Source organism: Centropristis striata, chromosome 3 (assembly GCF_030273125.1).
Source record: "Centropristis striata isolate RG_2023a ecotype Rhode Island chromosome 3, C.striata_1.0, whole genome shotgun sequence".
Lineage (NCBI taxonomy): Eukaryota > Metazoa > Chordata > Actinopteri > Perciformes > Serranidae > Centropristis > Centropristis striata.
Window position 1 is genome coordinate 39,517,199 of NC_081519.1, and position 24,726 is coordinate 39,541,924.

The following is a 24,726-nucleotide window of genomic DNA, read 5'->3' on the forward strand; positions in this document are numbered from 1 at the left end:
TGAAATATACCACAAAAACAAGATGAGATTTTAAACAGGGTTTGATTTTATTTTTAAATTGTTTCTTAAATATATTTATTGTACAGTTACAATAATATAAAAAGCAAACGCTTCGGTTCGTACATGGTTTGATTCAGCATCGTGGGGAAACACAAGTACCTCCACATTTGAGACACTAGAGGGCAGTAGGTTTGCTTTTTGGCAACATTTTATCCTGCAGGAGGATTTCTAGCTTTAAATCGTGGGGGAACAATCCATTTAAAATGCTCTAGAAATTGTTTAATACCAGAAAAATAAATACGAAGCTGCCATTTGTAGCTTATTGAGTGGGACCTGATCAGTCATTGAGTGGAACAGGATGCAATGTGCTGCTGTACAGATTAAACCAGATGCACACAGGAAGGCTTATCAAGGGACACAAACACATCATACTGTCTGTTATGAAGGAGCCCTTACACATTTGTGAAAAATTACCATGTTATGGTCAAAATTTCAGCTGGTGAGGACAATGTCAACGTGACCTTTCTGTAAACAGTGAATCTTTACAATCCCATATTATGGTTCATCTATCTAATCTGCTATGCTGCGAGGCAGTTAATAAAAGTGGCCAAATCATGACATCACAGGCCTAATTTGAGTAGACAGAGAAACTGCTAAATAAAGGTCCAAAAAGCATTATTCAGTAAAGGTTATTACTGACACACATAATAAGCCTGTGAGTGTTTTGCAATTTACTAACAAACAATACTAGAATCAAGATGTTTGACTATATGAGCCACACTGTTATGGTTCCCTATAATAACCAAAAGTCTGATCATAATCTCTCTTCTGTGCTGGTTCACTGCCAACAGTGTGGCCAGAACGGAGTGAAAGCAGGAAACCATGAAATTAACGTCATATTTTGCAGTTATTCTGAGATGTATTGTATTTCAATGCTTTGTGTCCCTGTCATTTATATGCCTTCAGTCAATAAGTCTGCAGTCTTTTCTTCTGTTGCATTTTTCTTCCCCTATGGATGGAGGATGGAACATTTAATTTTGATCTGAGTCACAAGCAGTGACCAATCGGCCATCTGTACTTTATCACAAGCATGCTTTTCTGATGCTATTTACACCCCGAGATGTTCAGAAGGGGATTTTCAAACTGGTAAGAGTGTCACGATTCAACAAATCCATGATTTGATTAGACTTTTATGGTCATGATTCAATTTCATTTAAACATTTTTACAGCCCTGAAGGCTAAGCCCATATTAACTCTTGATTCATAAAGCTCGATAAATCACTGGTTTTATGCCCTGAATTTTCTAATTCTTTTAAAAAATATAGGCTTCATGGTATCAAGTGTGATATGGATGCCACTTGTTTCTGGAATGTACCACACTAATAAAGCTACATTTTTGATTTGACTAATTCTGCTTTTGATTTCATTAAATAAAATTGCAATCGTGACACCCCTACAAACTGGTATTGTGTTTTAATACAGTAAACACTGCAATACTAATAGAATAAAAACGTCCATCTGCCCTGAATGAGCTCAGCTGTGGTTCTTTTGACCTGTGACATCACAGGACGTACTGTACCAGAGCAGACATATTGCTTTTTCTTTGTTCCTCTTTTCTCTGGGTTTTGATGCTCGGACACGAACAGCAGCTACAGTACATTCTACTACCATAAGCTTTTTGAGGTTTTTCCAATAGAGTAGCGCCACCTAATTAGAAACATCAGCACCTTTAAATTATACAATCTCACATTTTTAAAAATTTGTTCATTTTACAACGTCACATATTTACATAGATATTAAAACACAGGAGTAGAAAATGGAAACATAATCCATGACACTGATATAAATAAAAAAATGTAAACAAATGAAAAATGTAAACATTGTTTTCTTTCTAAATGTCAATGAATTCACTGTAAAACAATAATAAATTAGTCAGTGCATAACGTTTTGAGAGGAAATGTGATATGACACGATGATTTCATAAATTAAGTGCAAACAGCAACATCAGTGACTGATGCTGACAATAGAAACATTAAATATAATGACACCCTGATAGGATCTTATAGTTATGTTCTCATATGACATGATGTGAAATAACATGACACATTTCCAGATAAAAATACAAATCGACATGGAAGATGAAAAGAGACGTGAACGTGTGGATGGCTTCTTGGACTGACGCCTCTGTTGTTGAGGTGTTTTTGCAAAGCTGATCTCGGGCCGGTTACTGTTATGGCGGCTGCTTCTCCGTCAGCTCGGCTTGTGCCCCAATTCAGTTTCACATTATTGTGACACATTTCTGAGATTTTCTGTTGTTTTGGGTTTTTTTTTCTCTCCGGGATGTTAGGTTTTTGAGAGAATAAAAGAGCCATAAAAGGCCAGATCTGCATGAGTTTGTGTGGGTTGAGGTGTCAGATTTTCACCAGTTGGCTGGAGGTTGGCTGGGTTCTGCACTGCCTGAGTGGTCCAGCTCTGCACTGTCACAGTCCGAGTCATCATACAGGCCCTGGTGTGAAGGAGAAACATGAATTAGACAGACTCTTAAAGCAGTCTCTATACATCAAGGTTATAATAGTTTTGGATTTTTCATTAGTCCATCCATCCATCCATTCTCGTCCGCTTATCCGGGGCCGGGTCGCGGGGGCAGCAGGCTAAGCAGGGCATTCCAGGCGCCCCTCTCCCCAGCCACAACGTCCAGCTCCTCCTGGGGGACCCCGAGGCGTTCCCAGGCCAGGCGAGAGATATAATCCCTCCACCGTGTTCTGGGTCTTCCGCGGGGCCTCCTACCAGTTGGACGTGCCCGGAACACCTCTAACGGGAGGCGCCCGGGAGGCATCCTTACCAGATGCCCAAACCACCTCAACTGGCTCCTTTCGACGCGAAGGAGCAGCGGCTCTACTCCAAGCTCCCTCCGGATGTCTGAGCTCCTCACCCTATCTCTAAGGCTGAGCCCAGCCACCCTACGGAGGAAGCTCATTTCGGCCGCTTGTACCCGCGATCTCATTCTTTCGGTCACTACCCAAAGCTCATGACCATAGGTGAGGGTTGGAACGTAGATGGACCGGTAAATCGAGAGCTTTGCCTTCAGGCAAAGCTCTTTTCATTAGTTTTAGTTTTAATTTCGTTGTGAATTTTTGTTTTCAAATTCAGTTTTTTTCATTCATTCACCTTTATTTAACCAGGCAGGTCATTAAGAACAAATTCTTATTTACAATGGCCAGTTAGTTTGAGTTTGCTAGTTTTAGTTTAGTTTTTATTTTTTGAAAATGCTTAGTTTTAGTTTAGTTTGTATTAGTTTTAGTGTTAGTTTTAGTTTTTTTGTAATGGGTATGTGCCTTCATTTCCTTTGGTTTATCATCTCAGCCCCAATAAGGTTATTAACTCTTACAGTTCGGGTTGCTTTGTATTTTGGTTGAAGTGTAGACATCCCAGTCTCAGTAAACAGATTTACCATGTGTTCCTGCATGTTGAAATAGAAACACTGAATTATGTATGAAAAAAGTTGACAAAGACGAAAACTAAGGACATTTTCACTATAATTTTAGTTAGTTTTAGTTAGTTTTGTAACCACAAAATACAGTTTCAGTTAGTTATCGTTTTTTAAAAAACTCTTGTTTTTATTTTTATTTCAGTTAACGAAAATGTTTTTTCAATTTTAGTTTTCGTTATTTTGTTTGTTTTCGTTAACTATAATAACCTTGCTATACATCAGTCTTTATCCTGCTTTCTCCTCTCATGAAGCCTACCTCGTAATTATGATCGTTACTAGCGAGCTGAGTCTTGACTTGTCGAAGAATAGCTTCCTTCTCAGACAGCCCGTCAGAGCCCAACTGGGTCGGGTCGGACGGGTCGGCGGGGATCTCCGAGCCTTGAGACAGCAGGTCGTCGCTCTTGTCGTCCAGGCGCTCGTCGGTGTTGGTGCTGACCACGTCCGGCGTGCCGCTGTGGGAGTGGTCGGTGGTGTTTCCCTCCTCGCCGTCCGACACTGACAAGTTCTCTGAGCTGAAGGTGGACAGGGACTGGCACTTGCTCATGCTGACGGGACGCCTGAGTGGGAATTTAAAAAAAGTACAATAAGCATTTTACAGTGGAGAGACATGAATGAAATCCAATCCAATCCCCTTTATTTATATAGCACAATTTTAGCAAACACAAGGTTTCCAAAGTGCTGCACAAACAATAAATAAATAACACAATACAAAGAGATTTAGTAAACAATAGATCAGTAAGATGCAATAAGATAAAATAAATTAAAAATGGGATAAAAATAAATAAAATAAAATGTAAAATGTACTGCCCGCACAAAATAAAATATGCATGAATACAATAAAATAAAATAAAATAAAATAAAATTCAATTGGAAAATGTTGTTGAAACAATTTTTAATATATATTTAATTCATTTTTAATGATAAAACCACAAAGCCAGACTTAATAGTTGGGTTTTAGCTTATGTTTGAAAATATTAATATTTTTCAGCTCCTCTGGAAGGCTGTTCCAGCTGCATGGAGCAAAATGACTGAAAGCATTTGAATGCATGTGATCTGGTGCTGTTGCTGTAAATAGTTAAATATATTTATGTATATTTATATTTGTTCTTTTTTTCTCTCTCTTGTTGTATGTACACGTTTTCTTATTTTGTTCCTTTAATTTCTTGTTATTATTTTCTTACTTCTACACTTTTTCTAGAGCCATCTAGTGGTCATACCGTGTTTTTAGAATTTCAAAATGCAATAACCATCTGAATGAGGGTTTCATGTTTTTCTTCCCAGAAGATTGCTTTGGATTTTTAATAATAATTTTTCTAACTGTTGTGATCCCTACCTAAGAGCAACTTTATCAACACTGTTTTGAACTTCCGAGCACTCCAGACCTTTTCTTTTCTGCTGCAGTCTGAATTCACTAGGCCATGTGAATGTAAAGCTAAAATATGTAACAATATCCATGTTGAAAATGTACCTAATGCCTACATTTGTGTCTCTTCAGCTACATTTGGTTATGTAAATATCACGATCACACATAATTGTTTGTTGCTAATATTCACACGGTATGTGTTAAAAGGCCCAGAACACACACACACACACACACACACACACACACACACACACACACACACACACACACACACACACACACACACACACACACACACACACACACACACACACACACACAGGTGTTGTCACATTCTGGCTTTGCTATGCACATGTGAACTGTTTTGTTTGGCTGCACAGATGGTAATAAAAGTACGGTCGGTCTTCAGTAATCATATTCAGTGCGTTTAACAGCTCTTACCGTCTCCTTGGCAGCTCCACTTCACTGTCCACTTCTCCTTCTTCTTCCTCTGATGATACTCCACGTCTCTGCGGAGGAAATTAGCAGCATGTATGAAACCCCAGTGCTTTCATGTCTCAGTGCACATGAATCGCTCTCGCTCCTGCCAACATTCCTGAGCCATCTGGTCAGATATGACCCTGATGACACCACGGGTACAAACTGTACATTGGTGTTACTTAAGAAAGCCAAAGTAACGAGGTTTTAGGATGACTTCATCATTAATGTATCCTGCTACTTATCCATGAGTCATACTGTGTCTCACTTGTGGCATACAAATACTCTCAGCTAACACCTTAAAGAGAAATCTCAGTTGCAACTAACACTAACGACAAATGCAAAGGTGGCATTCATGGCATCTATAAAAAATGTTTATAATGAAGTGATGGTGGCTATATTCAGCAGAATATTATATTTAGCAGTTTAGTTTGTGCCGAAAGGTGCTAGTTTTATAAGTGTTTCTCCATACTTTAACCCATTGACGCCTAAAACTTCCTGTAAAACCTCTGGGCGATTTTAAAATAAGCCCCTAAAACCTGAAGTTTTTCTGTAAATTCAACAGAAGTGTCAACGCTTCTACTAAATAATAGATTTTTCAGCCTCTGTAGCAGATAGAAATTAAATTCAAAAAGTATTTGAGAGCTTATACAAATACTACAAAACGACGTATCCGCTTTCCAGGCTTCAATGGGTTAAAACAATATGTATGGCACTATCAATGAGCAGTAGAGATGCTGAAAGATGCTGATTTGTACAAGACAGTGATAAAGAAAGGAAAATGTTTTGCTTAATGGCAAAAAATGTAATCAAAATGGTTACATTTCCTCAAAGCTTCTCACTACTATTAAAAAAAAAAATATGACTTTGTGAAACTGCTTCGTCCAACTTGGACCTTAGAAGATGCTGTTCAAGTCTCACCTGACTGCGTGTGACAGCTGCCCTGTACAGCAGCGCTGCAGGGGTGAGGCGCTGACTTCTGGGTGAGCGTGTGATGACCGGCCCCTCCTCCTTCTCCTCCCCATCGTGGGGAACGCGGGGGTTCCCGAGCACGGACGCCCTCCCTGCAGCTGCTCCCCTGCCGCACGGTGAGTCTGGGCTGCTGGAGAACGGGATAGAAGCTGCATCCTCACTGGGCGTGTCACTGCGTGGAGGTGTTTCTGGCTGGTCGTCGGCCCCTACGCCCGCATCGGGCCCCTCCTCGGGCCCGCCAGTCCTGCTCTCCCCCAGCCCAGCTGAGGCGCTCTGGCTGCCCGCTCGGTCCAGCCCCGGCCTGACCTGCCCCTTCCTCCGGCCTTCTGCCTCCAACGTGGTTGAAATGAGATCCGGGCTGGAGGAGTACATCTTTTTGAGCAGCAGGTCGTGCTGCAGGCCCCTGAGGGCCGCACTGGGGTCCAGATGCTGCTTGCTGCTGGGGACGGATGAGGTGGCGTTCACCATGGCTAGTGAAGAGGAGAGAGTGGCTTTCAGCTGAGCCAGGTCCCCACTGCTGCCTTTACCAGCCTTCCTGTAGCGGGGTTTTCCTCGCCGTGAGCGGCCAGGGGAGGTAGAGCCCTTGTTGGGGATTGTGACCTGGGTCATGGAAGAGTCCAGTTTGGGGAGGATGACCTCTGACTTCAGTAAGTCTGGCCTGGAAGTGACAGGGACAGAATTAACAAAAATAACAAGGGGAAAGGAAATTTTTTCTCTCTCTTTCTTTCCCCAGTTATTTATTTATTTTTTCAGCATAATTATTGCTATCATTATTGTTATTATTTTTCTTGTATGTGCCTTCTTGTTCTTTGTTGTTCACCATTTGTAAATTAACAAAATGTGCAATAAAAATATGTTTAAAAAAAAATAACAAGGGGAAACAGTAATTCTTGCACCTTTCTGTGACTCTTTCTGTGCGTATAAATGTAACCTAATGAAGATTTAAGCTGCTAATTTGGTACACTAATGCTTATGTCACCCAGTTTTTATAGCTTCTGGACAACAATTGAAGTCTACATTGCACAAAGGAAATAGTGTTTGTATACAGAGGTAGAGTTTGTTAGGAAAAAAGAATGCTGCAAACTCCTTGCTGTCTCACCTCTTGCTGTGTGAAGGCAGTTTCTGAGGTACATTGCGTTTCTTCATGAGTTTCTCCATGGAGTTGGAGGAGGCCGACTGTCTGGAGCTGTGGTGCTTGAAGCAGCCGGGGTACTTCTTGTCCAGTGACTGCTCCCTCCTGAAGTTTAAACACAAAGCCAATACCCGTTTAATGGATGTCAATGGATACTCAGTGCTGTATTTTGTAAGAGAGCACTTGTTACATGCAAAGACCCTTTGTGACTGAACATAATGGCTCTTCACTTTACATTACGGATTACCTTTTCCGTGCCCTTTTATTAGGAAAACACTACTTAACCAAAGTCGATGGATGAAGCTATTAATACAAGTATTTGTATAATTACAGCCCTAGTTTTAGTTTTGTTACAGAGAAACATTTTCTACTTTTTTTTTACTGCAAAAGAGGAATATACAGTACATTGAATTACGCCTACATGTATTCTGAATTGTGGGTTTTTAAATTTTAAATTTAAGCCACTTTATAGAGACCTGGTTTTACTTTAACATTCAAAGATTTTTTTTTCTATTAATCAGCACCAAAACACATATTCACCTCCCTTTTATTCAATGTTGTAAAACAATAAAACAGGCAAACTTCCATAAAGGGTGAGTATGTTTTTGTAGGTGCTATAAGTCAATGGGAGTTTTCATACTTGTGCAGTTCTTTCTCTTTGATCTCCAGCTGCAGCATGATGGCGTTGAGCTCCATGTAGAGATTGTTGGCTCTCTCCAGTTTCCTCTCGTAGTGCTCCCGGATGTCAAGTGCATGTCTGTGTGGAGATAAAAATGGGAAGAAGGGCTTTATTAGATTTGTCTACAGCTAACATAATTGTATTAGTTTTGTATCCCGTGTCTTTGTTTATGGCATTTTATATATATATATATATATATATATATATATATATATTTATATATATATACACATACATATACATATATATACATACATATACATCTATATACATATACATATATGTACATACATATACATCTATATACATATACATAAACATACATATATATATATAATATATATATATATAAAATATATATATAAAATATAAATATATATATATAAATATATATTATATATATATATTATATATTTTATATATATATATATTTCAAGATGTTCATCCTCCTTTTGTGCATGTCACAATTTATTTACTAACCTGAGTTCTTCTCTGCGTCGTTTGATCAGCTCCTCGTCCAGCCTGTGAAGACACGTCCCCTCAGACTTGATTTTCTCAAAGTGGTGTCTCACCTCGTCTCTCCACTCCGCCTGGTGAAACACAGAAAACACATACAGACTTACAGCAACAGAATACAGTATTTTACCATTTTACCGCTGCAAGAATAAATCAGAAAAATGCCCTCAGTAAAGTGCAGATACACCAGATGTGTCTCCCTCTCCCCTCTCAAACAAATAAGAGTTGCATCATGAGCCCTCCCGGCTCCCTTACAGTCAAGTGGATCATATCATACTGGATATGGAATTAATCTGAAGATGCTCTGGTTCAAATGAGGCCAAACTTTTCTTTGGATGTCAGTTTTTGAGCCACGCCAGAGGCTAAAATGTGGCTTGCAACAGGCTGGGTAAGGCTTGTTTCTAGCCTGGCTGCAGAAAAGAGTGAGGAGTCAGCAGTCAATGACTGTATAAAACAATCAATAAAATAGATATTTTAAAAGCTATGATTCACTACAGCCATGAGAGGCCCTTGAGCATGAGCAGTCATAAATGTGCACGAAAAATATTAGACCTATGGGTCCAGTAGTGCTCGTTAGCTGCAGAGAGACAGATAGACACATGATCCACTGCATGATGCTCTCCAGACTCAGCCTGGATGTAATAAAAATGTCTTTATGCTGACAAGCAAAACATTGTCTGTGGTTAAAAGGGTTCGGAAAAGTCTCCAGCCTGGATGTGCTGTGCTGCGACCACACTGTCTTGTTCCCCCTGTTTCTTCACCGTGTTTATTAAAGAACTATAGGGGGAAAGTGTTGTGCTGGGACTCTTCACCCGTGAGCGTACTCCGGTTAGGGAATAAGGACACCGTTTTGACTTTAACTTCTTTATCTTAAACTTTTTCAGCAGCAGGTCAGTACACGCACATTGTAGAACACATGCTGATTCTAAGGACCCCGAACGTAAACATAGCTGCCCTGTAAACTGCCCGACTCAAACAGACTGAACTAAAAAGTGCCTAAATATAATTATTAACCTGTTTAAATCAACAATATCAATATAATGAAATTAACAGATTAATAGGGTGTATTTGCTGGTCACAAAGGGAATTTATAACAGTGTTAACTGCCTTCAATAGGAAGAAACTCATGGACATCACACACAACACTTCCAAAATGATTGGCCTTCCCACCCCCAACTTATCAGACCTCTACAGAAAGACCATGATATGCAGAGCACACAACCCCAGGCACGCCATCAATTTATTCTTCTCACTGCTTCCATCTAGTCATAAATAAAGGTCGCTCTGCTGGAAATGGTCACTGTGGCTGGAGTTTTGCCATCAATATCCCTATCTTTGATATCGGTGTTTTATTATTATGATTTGTACATTTTTTTGAGCTGCCTCTCCTGTTTTTTCCACTGGGATAATAAGATATGACTCAACTTCATCTGAGTAATATTATTAACAGCAAACGATATCAATATTGAAAATAAACTTCATTGCACCTTGATCTAGTAAAAAAGCTCTTAATTTGCTGAGCGACTGAGGTTTCATGTGTATCACTGAAACAGAAGCCATTAAGCTGTCAGAAGATGATCAATACACAGGCAGCCAAACTCAACATGAACTGACATGACATGAGCACAAGAAAAGATGCAGCATGGGCATTTTTTTGAACACAGTGGAGCGTGACAGCTGTTATCTGATACCTGTCATATCAAAGGACAAAGGAAGTCTGATAGATCAGTGTGTGCACACACATGCATGTGAATGTAGCACCTGTGTGTGTGTTTGAGTGATGCTCTTCTTATTAAGCTAATGGACTCTTGTGCGCACTCTTCTATGTCTCCAGTCCCCTCTTTCTCCTCTCTCTTTGCTCTCTGCGCCCTGCCATTAAAGCAATCAATACACTCCAGCAGCAAATACTTCTTTCTAACGTCACAAGAAAAATCCATTATGGGGCAGAGAGGAGAAACTGGGCAGAGGGCTGCAGCGAGGGGGAAGGGGAACAGGGAGAAATAAAGGATCAAGGATAAGTGGAGAGAGGGAAAGAGGTTTGTGTTTTGCATCATGAGAGACAAAAGAAGGAGGAGGCAGCGGGTTGCTGCACAGAGGAAATCAAATTTATTCATTTTGTGTGTTTGTGTACACGAGTGTGTCTCACAATTATACATGCTTGAGTTCTAGATGGATGTGTGGTTCTGCATGGCTGAGTAAAGACATATCTTCCACACAATTATACTTTTCTCCTGTCCTTCATCTGTTGGGTTCACAACATTTTTGCCCCCATCCCCCCAGCCAATCCCACCCAGACCCTCCTTCTCCATCACACAGACCTTCACCATTAGCTCTGATATGATGGAGGTTGAAAAAGGTCTCACATGTGACAAGGAACAAAGACCAAGGACCCAACAATAATATGTTGTGATTGAAAGCACAGGTATTATTAGTGGGCTCCCGAGGGGCCTGGGCCCCCGGTGCAGCTGCGGTGCCTGTAGTTACTGCAGCGAACTGGAGACAAATGGCAGCGTGATGACAACAAAATAACTATTAGAGACACTGGCTGCTGATGACAGGAGGGTTTATTTATTAAGAGACATACAGAGCTCACGTGTACCTCATCTGATGTCTATTTATTATTATTTATTTGACAAGAGGAGACAGTGGCTTGAGAAATGATGTTTCACATTTCTGTTTTATACATGTAATGACACATATACAGTAGCTGAAGAAGATTGTGAATTAAGTGCTGTTCCAGTAATGTTTTATTGCAAGGTTCTTGTAATAAGCCGTACTTAGAGATAATAAGGTCCTTCTAAGTCCTTATAAGATGCTTTTAAACATTAATATGGGCAAATAAAATGTTTAAAGTTTTGCATCATAACCATGTTTATTGTTGGATTATAAGACATTTATAAGACTTATAGGAAAATTATTGTTTATAAATTTCTCAAGAATATTAATAAAAGCTGCATGAGTTTCTAATAACGCTCTATAATGAGTTAAGACTTGAACTTACTGATGACATATTTTATTTTGCACCTATTATTAGCAGTTACCTAACAGTTAATATCTTCTTTGTGTGCTATTAAGGTTAATAAATATATGCCATTTATTTTAAAGTTAATATATATATATATATATATATATATATATTTTTTTTTTTTTTTAATGTGCTGTAATGTAATTGTTTATTCACATTTTATCAACCTTGACCCCATGTAGTGCTTATACGGAGTGTAAAAAGCTTGTCATTTGGATATTATGAGATTCGGAGGTGTTGGCAGAGATAAAGAAAGCTTACCTGAGACTGAAAGTAGGTTTCTTGTGGAGTGGACAGGATATCTGCTGAGGCGATGTCCAGATGCAGGAGAATCTGTCGGAAGGACGGCCTGTTTCTCGTCTTGCAGTTCCTGTGGATGATTTAAACAAAAGTTTTGTCAGAATAGCAAGAAAACATGGAAGAAAATTACATCTTTTTATGTTGTTTTTATGTGTCTCGGCCTTCTTAAAGCTTCTAGATTTTCTATATTCTCTTTGTGCTGATGCATCAACTTCCATTTGCCTTGTTACCCCCCTTCTCTCTCTCCCCCTCCCACCCACTCACCAACACTGCCTCAGGAGCAGTTTGAAGCTGTCTGGACAGCTATCAGGTACAGGCAGCTGCAGACTGTTGTTTCCTACTCCCCAGATGATAGCGGAGGAGTCCACGTCCTTATAGGGCACCTCTCCTGTCAGCATCTCCCACAGCACGACGCCGAATGACCTGCCGAGAGATGTTTGGAATTTAATTTCCGACACATTGATAAAGATGTGAAGTGAACTGATAAAAGGAAGCGTGACGGAAATGTCACACTTTCAACTTTGCAGAAATAAATCTTGAGATTTAGATTACTTCAAATGTTACATCTGATGGATGCTTTATCGCTGTAGAAAGCCTTTGAAGCTGATGCCTTGTGGGGACTTACTATCAATGTAGAATCAGTTAGGCAGTGTGCATTACTTTTTTATTCTTTGATAACATTTTCTGACACCCATGTCTATAATGCATTAATAATATATTAGAATGTGATATAATCTGCTTATACAGCACTGTATAATTATAGTTATAAACACAAATATTCATAAATATAACAATAATCCTATATTATTTAAAGCATTAAATAATAGTATCATAAAACTTGTAATAACTTATAATTGCTTACAGAGATTGTTTTTGCAAGGATCACCATATATTACAATTCTCATAGTTGAAATACATTATAATATATTTTCTTTACAATGTATTATACATTATAATTACTTTTATAATGTGTTATAATTGGGATTATAGAGGAACATTTATGAGTGCTTATGAAATATACAGTATATAATATACTATACGCAGATAATAATAATTTATAAGCATGTTTTTAACACATTATAGACATGTGCTCGCAAAAACAATGTTAGTGAGTGACCAGCACGAGTCACAAGTCATTAAAATGCTTTATGATGTCTGAAGACTATTGCTATAAGCAACTTTTATGAGTGCTTATGAATTATACATTGCTATGAGCAGATAATAATGCGTTATAAGTATGTTTATAATGCATTATAGACATGGGCCAATTTTTTTCTATTATTGGAATCATATCAACAGTTAAACTGGTAATAGCCGAAATAATGTACAGAAAATGATCAATTTACCAGTAATTTTCTTTTATTTGTAAATATACTGGGGATGTACAACATATATCACCAATAAATTATATTTATATCGTGTATATTTTGGATGATTCCGATACTTAAATTAAGTATTATTTATTTTATTTTTAAGTAAATATTTTTTGTTGTGTTAATAATAATAATAATAATAATAACAATAACAATAATAATAACAATAACAATAATAATAATTAATATGGTGCGCTCTGAGCATTGAATATTTCATCATCCATCTTTGCTCAGTGTTCTTAGCCTTTCTTGCCCTCAGGTGTGCTTAAACTACAGGTTACAAACTTCTTCTTTTTTTGCATAGAAATGTTCAGTTACCTTATTGTATCGGCCATAATAAGCATGTATTACTAATAATCTTGCTGTCAGGTCAATGTATAAACACATCCTAAGCATGATTCTTTATTTCACTACGGTTCAGTGTTTCATTGAGAGTAAGAGAGCGGGCCCATGGGTGATGGTAACTATGGAAAGTCTGTTGTTGGTGACTCCCTGGGTTGCCATAGTGACCATGTACAGTATCCAAGGTGCCAGCAGCCTCACACGCAGCTCCGAGGAGGTGTGTGATGTTGTGTTTACATGTGAATATTTAGAGTCTCTCCACCTCTTTATGATTCATTAAATAAATGCACAAGAAGAGATGCTTCAAGGCAATGCATGGTTTTTGTTTTATTTCCACCAAGATAAATATTTGGGAAAAAATACAATTAAAAATACATTCAGAAATATAAAGATGCATAAAATGTAAATACCCGAGTAAAGTCCAGTGAAGTGCTTTGATACATTCTGCGACTGAAAACAATGAATTGCCCATTTGTCGATTAAATCACATTAAATTTGTCTCAAAGTATTCGCAAAAAATGTAGAATTGCACCATTACAAATAAAAAATAATGCAGCACACTTAAACTACAGCTGCACTCCACGTTTGTTAATTTTGTTTTAATCGTTTTTTGCTGTTATGAACCACTCTTGGCATGAAATTAACTTAGTTTGATCATTTTATCCACAGATCCAGCAGCTACATACCAAAGTGAAACAAATTCTTGTTGCAGAACATTTATTTTACAAAATACAATGCAGCATTGTGCTGAAATCAGTCAATATTTTCCATTTGCCTTTGTCCCGGTTTGTTTCAGTAAGCAAGTTTTATAATGTTTTAGATAACTACATTTATTTATCTCCACATTTTATTTTAGCTTTTAGAATTTTAATATATTTTTAAGGATTTTCTTTCTTCTTCTCCTTATTGTGTGATTATTTGTTGAACTGAGTGGCAAGCTGCTGCATATAAAAGTGATTGGATTGAATTGAGTTCAAGTTGACAAAGGTTATAAGGTTCTTCAGTTAATTTAATCACTTTAAAGTTGATTATGCTAAATTCTACCTGTGGCAATCTCAGTGTCATTATATGATACAATCAGACAGGAACACGGGTTTAAGTATGTCATCACAAAACAAAACAAAATGATTAAAACAGAATACTTCACCACCTCCTTCTCTGACTCACTCTTTTTGTGGCATGGGCTGCTACATACTTTACATAAATTTAAACAAAACTGTGCAGTATGCACCAATGCTTCACTTTTTTTTCCATGTGAAAAGCTTTTTAATCCTATTTTCACTCCTCTGCTAATGCACTGCTGGCTCTGGGCCAAACCATCCGCAGGCTTGGAAGGTTATTCCAGCCTCTCCTGAGCACTGCAGCATCTGGCAAATCAATTATTAAATTAGCCAGCGTTCCTTTCAGGACGGAGAGGAAGAGTGATGGAGAGATGTAGGGTGGGGGAGAGAGGGGGAGAAAGCATTGGTGGTGATCAGGGCTACACACAGGGCAACCCATCAGATATGGCCGAGGCCCTATAGAATTTCATGTAATGAGATATTGTACATAATACTCGATAGATTTTCTGGAAATAGGATCCTGAGCTCCATACTGTAGTAGGCTGGAACTAATGAGATTTTATGTTGATTCAATGACAGATAAGACAAATCATAAGGGGAAATTGCAAAGGTTCACCAATGCAATGGGACAGTTAAAAAAAAAAAAAAAGGGTTACGACACTTACCAAATATCCACTTTCTCTGAGACCGGTTCGTTACGTATGACCTCAGGAGCCATCCAGGCCACCGTACCGGCAAAGGACATCTTGGTGCTCTTGTCGCTGAGCTCCTTGGACGTGCCGAAATCAGAAATCTTCACTGCGTCATCGTAAGTGATCAGGATGCTGGAATAAAATATTGGATGCCAAGTTTATCTTTGAGTTCATCTGTGTGTTATAAATTATGTAATTAAGTTAAATCAGCTGTAATTAAAATATTTACTAAATGCATACTAATTCAAAATAACAATGGGCCGTGCATGGTATCAACCAAAGGGACATATTTTGCTCATTTTCAAAGTTCATACATTTTCTATTAGACGTTTACATGCTTTAATGTTTAAAAAACACTATTTTACTTTGCCAAACCTAACTAAGTAGTTTTGAGCCCTAAACCTAACATAATTGCGACAGTTTTGAGGGCGTTTCATGTATTTCTGTGACCTGCATGTAGACCTACTTGCACTGTAGCGCAATTTTCTCCCTAAAGATAGTATAGTTGTGAATTCACAACCTTATGGAAGTCCGGAAGGCTTGTTTAAAGGTTTAGTTTCTGAATATGAGCTCTCAAAGGATGAATTACCATTGTACCTGGAACAGCTTTATAATCAAAAAAAGACATCACAATATGGTCCCTTTTAGGCTTCGTCTTCTCATAAAGTTGCCCATTAATCATAACATTTAATTTAGCCAATCAGTGTTTCTTTGTAAAGTGGTGGTTCCCAATTTGGAGGTAGGCACTTCCACTGCAGGTCACAAAATATATTATAGACAAATAAAGGTAAAGTTTGTGAGATGATTAACAGTTTCGGAAAGGATTAAAATCATATTTCTGCGACACAAAATTATTTAGGGGTTTTTCGCCCTGCAAATTACTGCCCAATTAATTTTCTTCAGGCCTCTTAAAAGTATTCAAATGAACTGAAACATCTAAGTTGGATGTGAGTTTTAATTGTGTCTATTTAGTACAAAACAGGCGTAGAAAACAAACTTTGGTGACTTGAGGTCTCTGTGGATGATCTTGTGGAGGTGGAGATAGTTCATGCCTCCAGCGATGCCCATGGCCCAGTCCATGAGCAGGGACGGATGGATCTTCCTGCCTGCTCTCAGCACCTCGTACAGCTGTCCCTGGGCACAGTACTCCATGATGATGCAGTAGCATGGCGCCTGGGTACAAATACCTCTGAAAGTGTAGAGAAGTATGTTCAGTATGTGAAGACAGAAGTCATTAGAGTTGTCACAATGCCAGAGATAAATGTGAAAGACTTGATACTTTTTATGCCACTGCACATCTTGTGATCTAATAATCCAATTGATCATTTCTACTCACTTGAAAGTGATGATGTTGGGGTGTTTGAGCTTGCGCAGGTGCTTGATGTCTGTCTCTTTGATGTTCCGCACTTTTTTTACGGCCACTTCCTGTCCGTACAGTTTGCCCAGGAAGACGGCGCCCTGGGCTCCGCTGCCCACCCACTGCAGGTCAGATATCTCCTCGAATGGGATCTCCCATGCTTCTGAGGGGAAGAACCATGGAGGAAAAGTCGTTTGTTAGTAACTGAAAATCATGCAAATAGATATATAAATTTCGTTTTTTTCCCCCCACAATATTTTTATTGAATTTTACACATTTATAGACAGCAGTGGAACATGATCACCAAGTTACATTTCTCATAAAAAAAGATACATCGCATTTCACATATTCCACATAACACAAGTAAATTGACAAACAAAACCAGGCAAAACAAAACAAAAGAGAAAAAACAAAAAACATAAAAACAAACAAAAACAAAACAAAAAACAACAACAAATAGAGTAGAGTGATGATAATATTAACCTGCAAAGTCATATTGTTAAGTGCTGCTGATGTTTCATAATGTAACTAAACACCAGACAGTCGTTAAGCACTGAACCTCTGATGAGTAATAGAAATATCCTTTATTTTCTACATGTAATGATGATTCATATTGCTTTATTACAGATGTATCACATCCAGTCTAGTACCATGATTGAGTCATTTTGTCGTCAGTTTGTTCATACTTTATAAGGAGTAGTTTGACATTTCGGAAAATTGCTTTCTTGCTGAGATTTAGATGACACAATTAATACCGCTCTTCTGTCCATTCTGTATGAATCTACAGCTAGCACCTGGTTAGCTTAGCTTAACATAAAGATGGTAAACTGTAGGAAACAGCTAGTCATGCTAGGTCTAAAGGTACAAAAGTGCAACAAAGACACATTTCTGTACAAATTAAACAAACCTGAAATAATGTGTTAACAAGTGAGCTTTAGAAGATCTGGCAGAGAGATTTTGTTACCTTTAGAGACAGCCATGCTAGCCACTTCCCTCTGTTTCCAGTCTTAATGCTAAGCTAAGCTAACTGGCTGCTGGGGTTAGCTTAATATTAGCTTTATATTTAACTTACAGACACAAGTTTGACATCAATCTTCTTATCTAACTCTCAGCAAAAATGCATTTAATTGCAATTAGCCAAATGTTAAATTATTCCTTTAATATGTCAACATGTTTTTTTGTGTGTTTTTTTTCCATTGTAACCTTCAGTCTTTATTGCCTAAAAATAATTTTAATTTATTTCATATTTTCCTATTATATTATTGTATAATCTACATATAAAACAATAATTATATTATTATTATTATTATTATTATTCTTTTAATAAGTCAACATGGTTAAATGTTAAGCACATAAAACCAAAGCTGTTTTGTTGTTGCCTTCATTAAAAATATACGTTTAGTAAGAGCAGCAGGGAGCGTACAGCACAGAAGAATAAGTTAGACGTGTAACAGTAAAACCTGTTGTAATCTCTGGCTCTTACAGTAACTCAGAGCCCACGTTGATATATGTTCCAGGGTTGTTGAACCTCACCTTAACCTAAGACTCAGAGTGTACACGCAGGCAGACAGGGAGCTCTAATCTCCTGTGGGTAATTCTCCCTCAGCCTCCTAAATCCTGCTTAGTGCCATTGTGGGGCTGACGCGAAACAGGGGTCCAACGCTCAGGAGGGGGGGCGGGAGAGGGAGAGGGAGCGGATTTGAGAGCCTAATGTGGATGTACGGTGAATAGGGAGGTAGCAGGGGAGTGACGGTGGTGGTGGTGGTAGCTTTTAATAGGTTTGGGAAAATAAATCTTTAATGTTTTCTATCCATTGAGACAAATACAGACATTATTAAAACATATACCGGTAGCCTTATTTCAAGATGATGGCACTAAGTTTTCCTAAATACGGAGAAAAAAAACATAAATCTTTTACTTGTATCAATACAAATATACTTATTTTTAGTGTAGCTGTACCGGTTTTTGGGTAGAATTCATAAACACACAGCTTTATTTCAAGACGATGGTGCTAGAAATTGCTAAAATAAAAACAACTAAAAACATTAAATCTTAAATGGCTATTTTTAGTCTGGCTGCACTTGTTTTAAGATATCAGTAAGTTCTTTTAGATTAGAAGTTTTTATGTTTCAAAAATATCTTTGTAGGAAAAAAATATGTTTGATTTTAAGAATTATTTCCCCTATTGTATCATTTTATATTCCTCTTTCCCCTCCCTCATTTTTTAAAGCTGACTTTTTGCATTGCTCTGTTTGTGTGTGTGTACAGAGAAAAGAAAAGAGGGGGATTCCCATATCCATGTGGCTGGAAACAGATTGTTAATGCACAGATAATAAGCGCCCTGCTTTACTGCTGTTCTTGAGGCTCGTGGAAAGGAGATTTAGAGACATTTATCATATTAATAAGGATGATATTAAAGATTAATGCTTTCCGGTGATAGATTGAGGGCTCTGTCTCTAATGAGCCCCTCAAATGTCCCACAGTAAAGACATACGGCCACATCTGATACACCAGAATACTGCCAGGTCTGCTTTGTTTGATATGAATAATTAAGGAAATTTAGCACATCACCGTGCACCCCACAGTCCTTCACCATCAATAAAGGACAGACTATTTCCCTGCTTTCTATTGTGCTACATTGTGCCTTTCACTCAAAGCTGAAGAATACAGCATTGTGATATGTTCGGCAGCCATTCAGTTGCTGTACCCCTATTTATGTCACTTTTATAATATCCGTTTTGCTCTCGTCAGTGTGTGTGACTCCCTGTGATGCTGCACGGAGGAGGGGAGCAGCGAGGTGCAGATGGGCTGGGAGTGATAACAACACGGGATGAAAAGGAGAGGAAAGGAGACAATGAGAGATTGGAAGGAGGAGGGGAGCGGAGGGGAGATGTGGAAGTCAAACGGGTGATAAAATATCTATAAAGACAAGGAGACATTTAAACCTGACACCTTCAAGCTTGATGTGCGAGGCCTTATTTATTCTATCAAGTTTGTTTTTGGCATCTTATCGTACTTTATGTGCTCATGTCAGTGATATTATATGTTTTTATTTGTGGATGTGTTTATGCGTGCGAGCACTCATCCTTGGGCTCCCATATGTGTGTGTGTGCGTGTGTCAGGTTTGCGTTAATAGAGATGAGAGGCGCAGGGTCAGAGCGTGGCCATGCATAATTCATGGAGCAGATTTGGCAGAGGAGTCCCGGGGGAGCTCTGCGCTATTGTAGTGGCTGCAGACATAAACAACACAGCGTCACAGGGAGCTAGTTTCATTAGGGGGTGGGAGTGGGAGTGGGGAGAAGGTGGGGTGGGCACAAGCAGGCAAAGGGATGAGGGGGGAAGATATCAGGGGAAAATAAGCCCTTTGCTGCTTTGATAGAGTCTCTCTCTCTCTGGCTGTGACTCTTTCACGTCAAGAAAAGTGTTTGTTTACAACACGGTCTTTTTGGGAGTCATTTTTATACCGACTGTTTAACGTAATTAAACTGGAGGATAAGATCGTTAAATTAGCATATCAAAGCTTCAGACTGGATTTAATGGGAGTGCCTTTTATTTATAAGCTATATGCTGTATGTGTAGATGTTTTTGTGTTTCCACTAGGGGTGTGCCATATCGTATCGTTCACAATAATATTGGTATATTTTTTTTATGGTTAAAAAAAATGCATATCATGATATTGGCAACATTCCTACTTCTTGATGTAGTGGTTAAAGTTGTTTTAATCACAAAAAGCTACTTACTCCCTGTAGCTAAACACATGCAACTTTCAAAATAAGAGCACAGTGTGTTGACAGAATCCACCACAGAACTTACAAGAAGACTGTCAAAATAAGATGCCTTAAATAAAACATACAAGAACCTTTATTCTCCTTTACAAAATGTCATTAAAATATGCCCCCAGAACCCCTAAATGGTTATTTTTTATTATTTTCTCATACTCTAGAGTCAAGAGTACATTTTTTAGTATTTGGCAACTGTTGAGATTTGCACTTCACACTACATTTTAGATTTTTATTTATTTATACAGACTAAAAAAAATCATATTTTCTATATCTTTTTAAGTATTTGGTAATATCGTCAAGAATATCGTTATCGCAAAATTAGCCTGAAATATTGTGATATTCTTTTAGGGCCATATCGCCCAGCCCTAGTTTCCACTGAAATGGATTTCGCTGCTTGACTTACCATCAAGGCCGTGTTTGTGCTCTGTGGAGTAGGCTTTGCCAATCATAGTCCAGACAGGCCGCAGACACCCAAACAAGCCCTCCAGAAACCCTCCTCCCCCTCCGGTAGAATGGCACTGTAGCCTGGCGTCGTCCGCCTGGCTCCTCACCGCACTGCTGTCCATCTCCTGCCCCTCTCCCTCCGTCCTTCCTTGGGTCCCATCGTGCTCGTGGAGCTTCAGGACACTGTTGGCAAAGTGCTCCTGTTGTTCCTCGCCCGGCGTCTGGTTGTGCCCAGCGGTCTGCCCCTCTCCTCCTCCGCCCCCGGGCTCCACAGCACCTCCCGTGTCTATGGAGAGGACGTTGCGAAGGACGCACTGGGTCGGGGTCAGGTCCATTTCGGGGGTGCAGGGGGTGCAGGGCGTTTCGGCATCGAGGCGGCGAAAGGATGGTGGATCGGACAGAGGTGAGTTGAAGCCGGAGAGAGAAGGAGAGGGGGCACGAGGTTCATGAATAAGCGCCATGAGGGCCTTTGGTCATCAGAACAAGAAGGGAAACTAGAATCTTGATAGACCAAACATGGAGAGAGAAAGAGAGGAAAAGAGGAGGGAAATTGTTAGAAATCAAATCAAAATTGAAATAATTATTTTCATTTCTGGGGCACATAAAGTCTGACTCAGATAGATTGACTTTGCAGGAGAGAGTCACCTCTGGAATATGCTTATTTTGGCCTTCTATAAGTAGGACATTGAGTATAAGTTATCATAAGTGGCAGGTCTGAGCCTGGCAGCTCTCTGAACTATCTGCAAATGCAGGCTGACAAGAAGACACATCTCCCTAAAGCTGTGATCAATACAAAAGAAATGCACATTCATAGTCCCTACGCTCCTCAGGCTCCAGTCAATTTTCAGCGTTGTGCAGCTTTCTGGACATCGGGACTTTAAGGACTCTGCAGATTGAGTGACAGTTTTACTAAATTGTTCATCGTCAACATTCAAAATTTTTAGCATTTCTCACAACTCAGCAGTAACAATTTATTGCTTGTTGATTGTAAAAATGAAATATAGATGGGAGGACAGTGGTTGCCGCTGCATGTGCCTCCTGATCACAGCAATGACATTAACTTATGAGTCATGATGTCTGATATCTGAAGATATGAAATCAATACTAGAACGTGAAACTTGATTCAGCACGAGTGGATAAAGGACAAAAGAGCAGTCTGTCTGGAACATAAATCAGAGAAAGCCTCATCTCAGCACTACATTTGATGAAGTGCACAGTAACCCTCCACCCCCATCCCCAACACTTCCTCCTTATATAGATGCCACAGCATCAGAATACCTAAATTTAGTCATTTTGTTCCACCTTACCTCAAAATGCATTGCTTTTGGTTTTCACAAACCAAATACTATATAGGCAGAATGGTGCCACAGTGGGTTATTTACATCCTGCTGGTAAAATCATCACTGGTGTATTAACATGGATGAGATCAAATGATGGCTGTATAGTAATGAGAGAATACTGCAGGCTTCTTCAAAGACTGTCATTTCTCTAAGGACAGCAGCATGTGCACGCTCAGTGGAGAATGAAAATGCATTATTTCTTGTCAGAGCCTTTTAAGTGTTTCACTCCTCCTCTGCGTTATCTGATGAGCACGACTAAGAGCTGACAGGTTCTACCTGCTCTGTAAAATAATGATACACATCAAAACCGCAACAGCATCATTGGGTTGTTCTACGGCATATGAGACAAAGCAAACATGTGTTTTCCTTTTATACAAAGTTGTGTGAACAGGTTAGTACAGTGTGGGTCTGGCAATATACAACTTCTATATTATCAATATAGACTCATATGTTACAACTGGACTAAACGTTTCGAGTTTGTGACCTGAAGAAACCACAGCAGTCTCAAGGGTGTCTGCAACTAATTAGACTACCTCTTACTACAACGTCTGTAGGCAGTAATACTCTACAAAGTCCATGTGTAGCAGTGAATGGAAGCAAAGATGTACTCTTGCTAAGACAATAACAAATACAGACAGATTGCTTAAATGCATTCCTCAAAGATTGCACTTGGTTAAATGATCACAAGCAGAGTATAATATAGTGGACGATGATAAGAAGATCACAGGGCAGACTGCTGCTGGAGGTTGTGGATCAGAATGACACATCACTGTTTGCATTGTTTGCAATGAGATCCTGGGAGGTAGAGAAGGATTCATCTTTGCAAACTTAAGGACTGCAGCACTGAATGCATCTTCAAGAACAAGACCCATAATGGTGATGTTCAAAAACTGTTCAGAAAAAGCATTAACTTTTTGCTTTACCATGAATAGCAGGTTACTGGTCTATGAAATGCACTGCAAATTTGGAAAGTTTTGATCGCAATAACGTATCAAAGTTAGTTCGACCTTCCTTTTGTTCGTTTCCAAAAGTTGCAAGCTAAGATGAAAGACAATTTTATAGTTGAAACATGTGCTGTGCAATAAACGCTTTATGGTATTAAAATTAGCCAATATTTATTCTTGGCACCTATTGCAAATAACTCTCACTTTGATTACACTTGTACATATGTGGGATTTAGAGACGGGAAGGCTTTAACAGGGCAATAGCTAGAAGAATTTCATTTGCACTTTCATCATGACCTCCAAATCAGGAGTTATTTCAACTAGACACCCAATTATAATGATAGCAGAAGTTGAGTATTGTCAAGAGTTTTTATATAAAAGCAGCACAACTCAATAAGAAAGTTGTATATATATGACCAGTTGCTTATGAAAGGTAAGGACTTTGGTGTTTACCTAGATGACCAAACCTGAACCAAGGTTTAGTGCAATGTCAAAACAATTACTAGATCAGACAAATCACATAAAACACAATACAAGAATCATTAACAAACTGCCTGTGACTCTTGCAATACATATTAAATATGACAATTATTTTCATCTAATGTGGTCATGGCCATTGATCACAATGTTCTGGTCTTCTGTTCAAACAGAAATCAAGAAATATCTTGGCATTAAAACATTAATGGATCCAAAACTATGTGTTCTTGGTCTCAGGTCTTTGTCTGGTCCAAATGTAGAATTGCTTTGTATCATGCTGTATTCTGCATGCTTGGCTTAACATGCATCCACCTACATTGTCTTTATGATATAATAAATCGCTAAAGTTTTACTGCAGAGAAACCTTAGATAAGTCTGTGAAAGAGTGGTCGCCCCTCTAAACACATTTTGGTTGTGAGCGTCCAGCAACATCCTGTAATGGATTAGATCCACTTTAATTTGCTAAAAAGGCTTTTTCTGTTATTGCAAATGTCTCCCCCTTGTGTTTTGTCTTTTGTGCTGTTTATTGTCCGTTTTTGTTTTGTACGCATAATAAACAGTATGTGTACATACAGGGGACAGCAGTATAAGAAAGTTGTTGTATAGTTTCACCATGTGTATGTTGTTCTCCTGATATGTCTTGTTTTGTTTTTTAAAGATAAAAAATAAAACCCCACACATAAAGCTGGATGAGTTTCCAGATTATCATTCAGTAATTATGATGTGTATTTTACATTTTCTGCCCATATAAAAGGTCAATTTGAGTCAAATTACGAAGCCTAAATGTATTAACATGCTATTAAGGCTATTATATCGACCACCTTACTGTGACAACTGCAAGAGCTGTGCCTGGAATCTGATGTATGAGCAATTATCCGTGATACCAGCACCTATAGCTGTATATAACCATCTATAATTCATAAAACAGGAGGAGAGAATCAGCCCAAAACAAGACAGACA

At 38.7% G+C, this 24,726-nt stretch overlaps 1 protein-coding gene across 3 annotated transcripts in view; it reads right to left on the minus strand.

The window, feature by feature from the left end:
* Window positions 1-207: 207 nt before the first annotated feature.
* LOC131964434 (mitogen-activated protein kinase kinase kinase 12-like) overlaps window positions 208-24,726 on the minus strand; it is a 39,730-nt gene continuing 15,211 nt past the window's right edge. For 2 of the 3 annotated variants that reach the window (XM_059328423.1, XM_059328424.1), the window contains 13 exons: window positions 20,965-21,506; window positions 16,759-16,942; window positions 16,420-16,611; window positions 15,396-15,554; window positions 12,219-12,377; window positions 11,916-12,024; window positions 8,594-8,703; window positions 8,075-8,191; window positions 7,402-7,539; window positions 6,252-6,960; window positions 5,295-5,362; window positions 3,747-4,047; window positions 208-2,506 (listed from right to left, as the gene is read on the minus strand). In XM_059328423.1, coding sequence (XP_059184406.1) covers window positions 2,420-2,506; window positions 3,747-4,047; window positions 5,295-5,362; window positions 6,252-6,960; window positions 7,402-7,539; window positions 8,075-8,191; window positions 8,594-8,703; window positions 11,916-12,024; window positions 12,219-12,377; window positions 15,396-15,554; window positions 16,420-16,611; window positions 16,759-16,942; window positions 20,965-21,466 — 2,835 coding nt within the window. In that variant the 5' untranslated portion in view covers window positions 21,467-21,506 and the 3' untranslated portion in view covers window positions 208-2,419. The remainder of the gene's footprint in view (window positions 2,507-3,746; window positions 4,048-5,294; window positions 5,363-6,251; window positions 6,961-7,401; window positions 7,540-8,074; window positions 8,192-8,593; window positions 8,704-11,915; window positions 12,025-12,218; window positions 12,378-15,395; window positions 15,555-16,419; window positions 16,612-16,758; window positions 16,943-20,964; window positions 21,507-24,726) is intronic. The other variant, XM_059328425.1, reaches the window with a different exon arrangement.